The sequence below is a fragment of the Gallinula chloropus genome (assembly GCF_964237585.1).
Source record: "Gallinula chloropus genome assembly, chromosome: 2".
NCBI lineage: Eukaryota > Metazoa > Chordata > Aves > Gruiformes > Rallidae > Gallinula > Gallinula chloropus.
This window is the reverse complement of record NC_140086.1, coordinates 26328382-26339770: the sequence shown is the minus strand read 5'-3', so window position 1 is coordinate 26339770 and position 11389 is coordinate 26328382. Positions and strand designations below refer to the sequence as shown.

The 11389-nt window shown below is 45.6% G+C and overlaps 1 protein-coding gene across 2 annotated transcripts; it reads left to right on the top strand.

The window, feature by feature from the left end:
- Positions 1–2924: 2924 nt before the first annotated feature.
- On the top strand, positions 2925–11029 carry PDP1 (pyruvate dehydrogenase phosphatase catalytic subunit 1). Of its 2 annotated transcripts, none has more exons than XM_084279719.1 (2): positions 2925–3042; positions 7080–11029. In XM_084279719.1, the coding sequence occupies exon 2, from the start codon at positions 7124–7126 to the stop codon at positions 8729–8731; it is 1608 nt and encodes a 535-aa protein (XP_084135845.1). In that variant the 5' UTR covers positions 2925–3042; positions 7080–7123; the 3' UTR covers positions 8732–11029. The 2 variants fall into 2 exon arrangements, with proteins under 2 accessions (XP_084135845.1, XP_084135846.1); XM_084279720.1 differs by lacking the exon at positions 2925–3042 and adding an exon at positions 4012–4029.
- The last annotated feature ends 360 nt before the right edge of the window (positions 11030–11389 follow it).

Genomic DNA, 11389 nt, shown 5'->3' with positions numbered 1-11389 from the left:
ACTGATGTCTTTTGTTACACTCAGGTGATAATCCTTCCATCCAGGGAAACAGGGAGCCTTCTCCTATCTTGAAGCGGTTACAAGCGATCGCTTTTCCATCAGTCCTCAGTGTGAAGTGTTAAGCGTGGAACAACGTGGGTTTATTCATTAAAATAGCTTTTGTTCTTTAAAAGCAGGGGAAAAAGGACTGTTGCTCAAAGAGCACAAAAATGGTCTGGGCAGCAGCAAGATGAAGAGAAGGGAAAACGAACTTTCCAGTCGGATTGCAACATCCCACTTCTGGCACGCTAGCAAACTCACATCAGCTGGAGGACCAAAATGTCAGCCAAGCTTTCGTATTCTGTCTCTCATTTGTGGGATTCATACGGGGCCGTTAAGGCCAAATTCTCTTCTTACTCAGTATTTTGAAATCCCGCCTTGTTCAGAGAGATACATGGTATCAACAGGACATTGTGACACAGGGAGCCATTGCTCCCCATACCAGCTTTAAAAGTAGCCCCTCTCCTGGACATAAATCAGGAAGGAAAAGGGATGAGTAAAACAAATAAACAGGGAGCTGTCACACCAAACTTTCCATTTCATAGCAGTTAAGGGGAATTGAACTATCAATCATAAGATGTTCTGAAGACCAAAAGTGCTAAATGCTAATCATTTTGTGGATATTTTTTTCTCAGTAAGCAACTCTAGACAGCAATGTTCTCTTCAGAAGTCAAAGATAAATCCACTCTACAAACCCAACAGAAATAGGAGGTGATGAGTGGTGACTTCATTCCAATCCATTCCTGTGTATCTGCTCGTGCAGCTATCGCTCAAATACACCCAGGCACAGGTTGGTCTTCCCACAGCCATTTACCTTCCGCTGGGCTGAGAGGATGCCTCAATTGTGCCTTCTTATGTTGTCTCCAAGAACATTTCTAAACGTGGGTGCTTTACAGCCAGTCGCACTGCAAGTAGAAAATTATGTAAATGGTTGTTGTTACAAGCACATGCTGCCAATCTATTCCTAACCATGCACAACCATTGAAAAGGAATGCAGATTATGCATCTTCCAGGCCATTTAATGAAATCTTTAATTATAACGGTGTCTGTCAGGTGCTTTTTTTTTTTCCCCCATTTTATTTTTATTCTAACATCAGCCTCAAAGAGAAGATGGTGGTGTACCATTCTGGATAAACAACCATCATAGAAGTCGCCAGTAAATGAATATTTGAATACTCTGTGCTTTCAAAGCACATTTCTGTGGAAGATTTGTATTTTTAAGGATGGCATCGCTTTATCTTTCTAGCTGGTTTTCACGTGGAGGGTCACAGGGCAGTACTTTCCACCCTTACATCCCAAGTAGACCTCTTGAGACTTCGGGGCACCAAGTGCAGATTTTCCTTTACTTTCTATGCTGGTTTCAGTATACATCTGTAGACATAATAAAGACGATAAAGATGCAAGGATGGTTACAGCTGGTAAAGGAACGCTATTTGCAATGCTCCACAGGCCAGCCGAACATCTGCTGCCAACACCACTCAGCAAAGTGGGCATCCCGGCCGCCCTGAAAATAGAAAGGCATGAGAGCACGTGCATCTATACACAGAGAAAGAGATGATCAAGGAAGTGAAAACATTGTCAAATTTATATAGTTTCCGTATACAAATATTTGCATGAAGAATAAGGCTGGATCAAAGTATCTCGGAAGCACATGCAGAATTGAATGTTGCCTTAGAGATGCAGGATGGGGACAGGATGGCATCCCATAGAGGGGAGAGGAAGAAAGAAGTGGAGGCTGTTGCTTCTGCCACACAGGTAGGAGTGACAGGTGCTGCTCTTCTGAGGAAGGACTGTTCCTCCTTGGTAGCCACCACGCTCAAAACATTCCTTGCCGGCAGCGGCAGCAAAACCCATGGCTTTCTCAGAGACACGGGTCAGGGAAGTCCCGGGTTGTTTCCACTCCACAGCAGCCTGCTTTGCCTGGAGTGATGCTGGTAAAGGCAAAACACCAGGGAGCAAATAAAAACCAGAAAAGCCAAATGTTGTAGTACAGGCTTCAGCAGTCTCTTGCAGAGTTTCGGAGTTAACATGCCTTGTGACTGTTAAAGGCACTTCAATGGGGAAAAAAAACCCTCAAAACATTTACCACTCTTGAAAACTAACTCACGGTGAAAAAGCCAATCTACCCTGCAGACATCTTTACTCATTTTCTCATTTTTAAGCCCCTTAGCAGGTAGAAGCTAAACAACTCTTGGCTCCTGATGGAAGAAGCGGGGGAGGGAGGAGGCGGTGCTGCAAGAGTGACTGCGGAGCACGGCCGCGCGTGCAGGACAGCGGGACCGCCACCACGGCTCTCCCGTCAGCTCCTCGACTTCGTGCCCGGCGCCAGCGGGAGGCCGGGGACGGCGCTCCTCGGGTTTTTATCTGCAAATCACCTGCTGCACCCGCGCCGCGCTCTGGGAGGAGCTGCCAGCCGCAGGCAAAGCAGCCCTCACCTCTGCCTCAGTCAGCGGGCGGGGGAAGGAGGAGGCGAGGGCCAGGCGGGCGCCCGGCGCGGGATGCCAGAGCGCAGCCCGCTCCTGCTTCGCCGCCCACCCTGCCTGCCTCCTGCGGCTGGGCTCGCCCTCCCACCAGCGGCTCCCTCACGGAGAGGAAGCTTCAACCCACTCCCGCGGGGCGGGAGCGCGCGGGGCGAGACCTCGGCGACTGCCAAGCGACCCCTCATGCACTCAGGGCGGGGCCGGAGCGCGGCGTCGCCCCACGGCCGGGTTCGCGCCTTCCCGCCCCTGCGCAATGCGTGCGCGCAGAACCACCCACCGCCCCCCGGGCCGCCGCCGCGCCTCCATGTCACGTGGCCTCCTTGCCCTCCCCGGCAGCCAATGGGTGGCGCGCCGCGGGCCGCGGGGCCTTTATAAGGCGACGCGCAGCAGAGGGACCGTGGGTGTGTGGTGGTTGCGGCTGTCGGGGATCGGCGGGTGTAGGGTGTCTTGGGCCGCTCGGTCCCTCGAGCCGTTTCCTTATTCCGCCCGGGGGGCCGGGCTGAGCCGTCCGGGAAGGGGCCAGGTCTGTGCCCGCGCGGCGGGGGGCGGGTGTTGTGCTGGAGGCGGGCGGGCGGCGGGCTCGGGAGGGGCGGCCATGTCGGGGCCGCGCGGCGCCTGAGGGGGTCGCGGTCTCCGCTGAGGCGACGCCCAGAGCTGGCGGGTGAGCGCAGCCCGCGGCGAGCGGTAGCGGCCTCTCGCATCTCCCGGAAGAGCGAGCGGGGCTGGCGGGGGTCTCGGGGGCGGGCGGGCTGGCGGGCGTGGGCGCTGGCTGCCGCGCTCGCCGCGGGCTGCTCTGGGCGCGCCGCTGTGGGGCTGGCTCGTTCCCATCGCAGGGCGGGCGGCGGCTCCGGGCGCCCTCAGACGTGCTTCGTGTGTGCGTGTCTCCTCTCTGTCGTCCGCCCTCCGTGTCGGAGCTCTCCGTTTTCTCTTAACAAACTCTTCTGCCTTGCTTCTCCCCCCGTCCCCGGGCTTCTGCTTTGTGGATGTTGGCGGCTTCTTGTTGTGACAGGAGAATGTGTGTGTGTCCTGGGCCCAGGCGGATCGGTATGTATCTCGCACCGCTACGCGCTGGAGCGCCGGGCTCGGGGGTCGGCTGGGACCCGGGGAAGGGACTGACAGGTTGGGCTTTGTCGGAGGGTTGAGGTCTGGCCTGAGGGAAGGACTAACGGGTTTGCTTGCATGTAATGTTTCTTGTTCCTCCTCCCTGTCCTCTCCAGCAGGCTAATTCACTCTGGTTTGTCAAGTGTCTGAAAGGCATCTGGGGTGAGTGGTTTTATCCGAAGCCATGGGTGTCTCTGGCACAGTTAAGGCAGGTGTTTGGGAGGAAACCTGTCAGTGTAGCATCAATTGGCCTCAGTAGTACAGTTACAATGAGCTTTTATTAAAAGAAAGGGTAATGCTTTTTTTTTGTTTTATTAGTGGAGTGCTGCAAAACCCGTGAATTGACTGACTCACTGGCTGTATTATAGCCTGAAAAGTAGCATTTGTACCTTGCTTGGGGCTTGGAGAGGTATTGATTCTAATATCTTGTCAAATCTTGATCAGATTCTCAAATTTGTACTTAATCTCCGTCTCTGGCATCTCTTGGTCAGCTGTAATGAACTTGAGATCTTCAAGTAATTATTTAGGAGCTAGAGTGTCTGGTTATATTTGGGATATCCATGTTGTGGGGATAAATGGGAGAGACTTAAGGCAATTTCACCTCAGGGTGGCAAACTGGGAATTCCTCTTTTACTTAATCAACTAGGATTTATTAAATCTGGTATATGAAACAGTCTGATACCTTAAACTGACATAGGTCAACTGTAAATGATCCAGACTGTGGAAACTGAAGCCAACTTCTTACTACTTCCTTTTGGTTTTCATGTAATTATTTATAAGCTAATGAATAAAAGTCAACAAAATATCCTCTGTTGGCAATGCAGAGCCACTACAATAGCAGTGCATTTGTATTTTTGCTTCATCATGGATGAACAGCTGTGGCACACCTATGGGTCAGCACTGAGCACAAATGCTTAGCAGTCAGGAGGACTTGTATTGAGTTGGGGTCTGTTAGGAGGCTGGTGCTCAATCTGAGATGCTGCTGTAGACCAGGTACATCTATAGAACCTTGAGGTTTCCATTCTATAAGCAAAACATTTGCTTTTGAATGTCACCTGAATAAGCATGTGTAACTTACCAAAATATATCCCTTACTATTATAAGGCAGCAAAGAGGTTTTTAAAAATCTATATTTGGAGTTCCATCTTACTTCTGTCATGCTGTATGCATGTGAAGCCTGGGCTGGAGGAAAAAAAGACTTACTGGGAAGCAACTGGCTAACATAAATTTAGCCTGCATCTGGAAGTTCAAGCCAATACACTGCTGCTAAGTGTCTGTACAGCTGGCTGCAATCCACAGGACTACAGAGCTCTTCCTGGTAGCTGAACACCACAAAACCAGTTCACTCTTCATAGCTGTCAGTGGAAAACCTGGGAGAGGTCCATGGGCAGGTTGTTTTGTCAATGCAAATGAAGACTGACAATCACTCATTAATACTAGGAAGCCAGTGGAGTGGTACAAACATGAATTCTACTCTGCTTTATGGATCTTCTAATGAATATAGAGGTTCCATTACAGTTTGAGTAGAATATGCAAGCTTGGAGGGAAGAATGTAATTTGCTTCCTTCTCTTGCAGCACAGTATTGGGTGAAGCCTTGGTTATTTCCAGAGGCTTCTCAGTTGATACAAGTGATCAGAATCCTGTGGCAGAAGCTATAAAAAGCTTACAGAATAGGGTGCTGGCAGAATAGAATGCCTGCTAAGCATAATCCTTTAGATGGAGTATTGGGGCTTACAGTGTATTTTATTGGGATTTTGTGCCATTTGAAATACTTGTATGGCTTGGCTAAAAAAACTTAAAATCAGTTCAGTGACTGAAGCACCTTGTGCAACTCAGCAGGATCCAGTTTTCAGTAGAACAATTAAATCTGAGATACAATGTTGCTAAGGCTTACTGCATTTGTATATACTATCCTGTATAAGATAATTTATGATGGTCTTTCTGAAGAAGAAGCTTTTATGATGAAACTTCATCATAAAAGTTGGAAAGAAATTGATTTCCCCTGAACTGTGTGTACTTCACACAAGGCACAGTTCAACTTTTTTCGCTATGGAATTGTTTCCTTGAGTATAACATTGTAAAAGACTTCCTGATAGTAGTGAATAGGGATTTCATAGGTACTCATGGTAATGTTGTGACTAGGTGTGTACACAGAGTCAAGGAAGAGAGTATCTTAGACAAAAATCTTTCTTCGAAGGAATGAAAAATTGTAAGGAAATATGTGATGAAAAGTGGTATAGTTTGTTTCTTGGATACTAAGCTTCACAGTTCTAATGCTGAATTAGCTTTAGGCTATTGTGCAGGGCTCTATTGTAGTAATGGAAGCAAACACAGTTTGCATGTAGCTCTTCAGCTCCCTTCCAGTACCTGAAGGGAGCTTATAAGCAGGAGGGGATTCAATTTTTTAAAAGAGCAGATAATGGCAGGACAAGGGGGAATGGACTAAAGCTAAAGAAAGGAAGGTTTAGATTAGATATTAGGGGGAAGTTCTTTACAGAAAGAGTGGTGAGGTGCTGGAACAGGGTGCCCAGAGAGGTAGTGGATTCCCCGTCCCTGGAGGTGTTCAAGGCCAGGTTGGACGGGGCCCTGGGCAGCCTTGTGTAGATCCAGGCCTGGAGGTTGGTGTCCCTGCCTGTGGCAGGGGGGTTGGAGCTCTATGATCCTTGGGGTCCCTTCCAACCCAGACCATTCTATGATTCAGTTGAGTAGCTTTTTAAAGCAATTTGTAATCCTGAAATTTGCTGGGGTAGGTGAGCTGCTGGTAGGAGATGCACCTGCTTTCTACCTCTTGTATTTTTATCTAATACACTGGAAAGTCGCTGCATAGACTGCTGTGGCTGTTGTGTGCATGTACACCATGGTGTCACGCAAGTTTTTAGTTCTGCATGTGAAAAGGGGGAGAAGAAACAAAACCTGCTGCTGATTTGTGATTGCTTAAAGACTATCTGCTGTCTGCACGCTTTTCTTGTCTAAACCATCTTAAACTCAGCTGTATGTCATCCAAAAGTTGTTTCTTGAATCCTACTGGTAGATGCTTTATCTTTTCATCAGCCTTACAGAAAGACAGTTTTTTTCTTTGTGTGCCACATCTGGCTCTATCAGCTGGGAAATCAGCAGGAAAACAAATCTTCAGAAGGTCCTTGTAGAAGGTGGCATTACTGTAGAGTGCTCCTGGTAAATGTTGTCTTAAGTTCTGTTTGAAACTGCGTTGTCTGTCTGGATGATGTTTCCAGTTTCTGCCTGCTGAGTGGGTGTAAGAGCTGAAATATCTTAAGTATGGTGCAGGTTTCTTATTGCTGCAGCCCAATGTAGTGTCTACAAACAAGAACCTCTTAATGCCTGTTCTTTCTTAAAACCCGTGAGTTCCATCTAATAAGCAATTTGTTAGGGCTGTAAATGTGTTCTGAGGAAAACCTGTTAGCTGTCCCCCTAAGCATAGTTGTTCTCTTGTCTTTCAGCAATTCCAGTCCGGAGCTCCAGACTTCCATTGTTGTCTGATGCCATGCCAGCACCAGCTCATCTGTTTCCATTGATTCGTAACTGTGAGATTAGCAGAATATGCAGTGCTGTGTGTTACTGCCACCATAAACATCTGTGTTGTTTGTCATCTCATTTTGCTCACGGTCACTTCAGATATGCACCTCAGAAGAAATTTGCGGCACTCTATAGGCCGAAGGAGAACTTTAATCACTTTATTCATGCGAGGGATTATGCTTCTACACCACAGAGGTTTTACCTCACTCCTCCGCAGGTCAACAGCATTCTGAAGGCAAATGAGTACAGTTTCAAAGTCCCAGAATTTGATGGTAAAAACGTGAGTTCTGTCCTTGGCTTCGATAGCAACCAGTTGCCTGCTAATGCTCCGATAGAAGACCGGAGGAGTGCTGCCACTTGCTTACAGACAAGAGGGATGCTTCTGGGTGTGTTTGATGGCCATGCAGGTTGTGCTTGCGCTCAAGCTGTTAGTGAAAGACTGTTTTACTACATTGCTGTCTCTTTGTTACCTCATGAGACTTTACTTGAAATAGAAAACGCTGTGGAAAGTGGCAGGGCTCTGCTGCCCATTTTACAGTGGCACAAGCATCCCAATGATTACTTTAGCAAAGAAGCTTCCAAGCTTTACTTCAATAGTCTAAGAACTTACTGGCAGGAGCTCATCGATCTCAACAGTGGAGAGACTACTGATGTGAAAGAAGCTTTAATTAATGCTTTTAAGAGGCTTGATAATGATATTTCTTTAGAAGCTCAAGTAGGAGATCCCAATTCTTTTCTTAACTACTTAGTACTGCGAGTAGCATTTTCTGGTGCAACTGCCTGTGTGGCGCACGTGGATGGTGTTGACTTGCACATTGCAAACACAGGTGACAGCAGGGCAATGCTTGGGGTTCAGGAGGAAGATGGATCTTGGTCTGCAGTTAATCTGTCCTATGACCACAATGCACAAAATGAGCATGAAGTGGAACGTGTGAAAATGGAACATCCAAAGGCTGAAGAGAAAAGTCTTGTGAAACAAGATCGTCTGTTAGGGCTTCTGATGCCTTTCAGAGCTTTTGGTGATGTGAAGTTTAAATGGAGTATTGAACTACAGAAGAGAGTAGTAGAGTCAGGCCCAGATCAGCTAAATGAGAATGAGTATACAAAGTTTATTCCTCCAAACTATCACACTCCCCCTTATCTCACAGCTGAGCCAGAAGTCATACATCACAGATTACGGCCACAGGATAAGTTCCTGGTTTTGGCCACGGATGGTCTGTGGGAGACAATGCACAGGCAAGATGTGGCTAGAATTGTAGGGGAGTACCTCACTGGTGTTCACCACCAACAGCCAATAGCTGTTGGTGGCTATAAGGTAACTTTGGGACAGATGCATGGTCTCTTAACGGAAAGGAGAGCAAGGATCTCTTCAGTATTTGAAGATCAGAATGCAGCAACCCACCTGATCCGTCATGCTGTGGGTAACAATGAGTTTGGCACTGTGGATCATGAGCGACTGTCCAAGATGCTCAGTCTTCCAGAAGAGCTGGCTCGAATGTATAGAGATGACATTACAATTATCGTGGTGCAGTTCAACTCGCATGTTATAGGTGCATATCGGAATGAGGAACTGTGAGTTTAATACAGAGAACTAGCTACCAAAGTTGTAACAACGGCCAGTATGAGTATCAAAGAAAAAACAACCACCCAACAATAAAACTCAATATCCCTCAGCAAAGAAATGTATTGCTTGCTAGAATTAGCATGTATGTTGTTCCTGCCTTCCCTCAGAGCTCAAAATGCATGGGAAGTGCAGTTGATGTAATACAGAACTTGAATAGGGTGTCACAGCTTGGGGAAAAGAGGTTGTAGTAATTTTGCACTATTGATTTAATGGATGCTGCTAGAACAAACTGTTGAATTTGGCAGGCTTGGGCTAGGGAGGGAAGGAATATAAAGAATTAACTATCAAAGATCTGGCTGTTCAAGAAACAAAGGCTGTTTATAAATATCTGTAAATACCTGCACATTATCTTAAAACATAAAAAGTATTGTTGAATTCTTACAGGGCTAAATCTTGCTGAGTAGATATGGTTATTTGTGAATATATTGTCTGTTGTTTCTTCTAAGCAGGTCACTTTAACCAAGTAAGTCTTCAGTGTAACAAAGTTGTCTCACTTCCATATAGACAATGTCATTCACTTCAAGTGTTGATCCTGAGTGCAGGTCTAAGCCATAATAAATACCTGAGATTCTGTTACCACTGAATTATATCTTATGCATGGTAACGTCTAAACCTGTGCGTTAATAGCTGCTTGGCTGTGGGTTTCTGCACAGCTCATAGGGCAATAACACATTACAGCTTGTGGTAAGAGGCCAGATACCTCTGCTTTGTGGAGGACTTCAGCTTGCAGCATGAAGAAAGTCTCAGACTTTTTGGAGAAGTCGTTGATTTTGGTCAAGACTGTTGGCTTTCCTGAAGGTCATGTCCTTCATGAACTCTACCCAGTCTGGTGTTACTTACCTGGTAAATAACCTGTCACCTGAAGATAAGGAAATCATCGCTAACCTCTTTGTAGCTTTGTAATTTGCACTCATTTTCCCTTTGGCTATTTCAAACAGCCACATATTGAATGTCTTGCACTTGAACCTGTATTTGGAAGTTGGGTTGAAAACTGCAAATTGCAAACAACTGAATTGTTGCTTGTAACCTGTTGTAGTTGGGAAACTGTCATGCATGTGTATGTCTAATGGCTTTTTCTAGCAACTTCTTTATTAGCAGCTCTATTTCTAGACACCCAGTGTATGCATGTTCTTACAGCCTGGAATGCTACAACAGAACAATATTTGAAATGGGTGTCTGTAGCTTGTAATGATTCAATCAGAACTGAAAAGATCAGCTGTAACTTGTGTGCCTAAAGTTGTTGACTCCCAAAGTGTTAGAAGTAGGGGCTGACAATTTATTGGTCATCATTGGACCTATTTTAGGTATGTTGCACTGTATACAGATTTATTTTAACCTGCCCTTAGGTTAAAACTCAAATGCTGGCTGAAATAGCAGCCCTGGATGACTGAGAGGACACTTGTAACATGATTCCTGTGCTCTAGAGAACAGTGATAGGTCAGCATATTTCACTTCAGCAAGGTGTTTCAGTTAAAAGACCTCCCTAGCCTTCACAACAAATGAAACCAGTGCTTTAAAAACTGAGCTTATTTTGTTTGAGTAACTTGGCATTTTCTACTAAATGCAAATTCTGCCAGTTAATGCTACTGTTACATAGGATATGCTTAGTTTGAACAATGATCTTGTGCTGTAGTAAACATTGGCTCCTCAAACTCACAGATGTGTACTGACTTAGTGGCCTGCAGCTTTAATGTGTCTTTCTTTACTGAACTTTAAATACCAGGATCAATGTTGCTGTAAGGTTACTGATACTGAAATTCATATTCAAGATGTGCACAACCCTTCTTTATTTGAAGGGAAAAGGGAAACTAAAATGCTTAGACAAGTACTGGTTGTTGACATTGCTTCTGTGTTACATGTTGGTGACTGTTATTAGCTAGGTCAATAGACTTCATGTTCTATCATTCAAAAACAGTATGTATCTAAGCTGTTGCAGTATTTAACTTTCTTACTTTTTTACTGTTAAAGCTGTTACATGTATTGGTGTATTTAACCTATGATTATTGGTATGGATTTGGTACAAGTCATAGCTAGAAGAAAAACATTGGTCCTATGGATACAACTTTTACTGAGGAAAAGCTGCTTTTTGTAGTAAAGATGCATATGTATGGGGTCAGAAGAAATAATATTTATGTATTGCTTGGAGACTTGCTCAGTATGTCTGCAGTGAATAGAAGCAGCATATAACTGCCTGCTGAACAGGTGATCTGAACAAACATCTTTTAACAGATTCCAATAAAAAGATCAATTATGCAGAAATACATGTGTATTGAATTGATAACTGAGTGTGATAGCTACCCTGTCTGGGCTGAAGTGTATGAATTGCATTTCAAGAATGTATTGTGTTCTGCAGTCCCTGTTAGGAATAGACCAGATGGCCAGACAAAGCAAAGTATAAATGGAACCAGATTGAGACTTGGCCTTCAGAGCTCTTAAAAGCCACCGACAGACTTGAACTCCTGCATCAGGCATGCTGGAGCTGCCGCCCCCTGGCAGTAAAGCTCAGCTCTGGCTGTCAGTATTGCTCTGCGTCTCTGGTCCCTTCATCTCATGATTAATTTCAGGGACAGTGCTGTGGATGAAGCAGCATAATTTGAGGTTTTTTAAGAT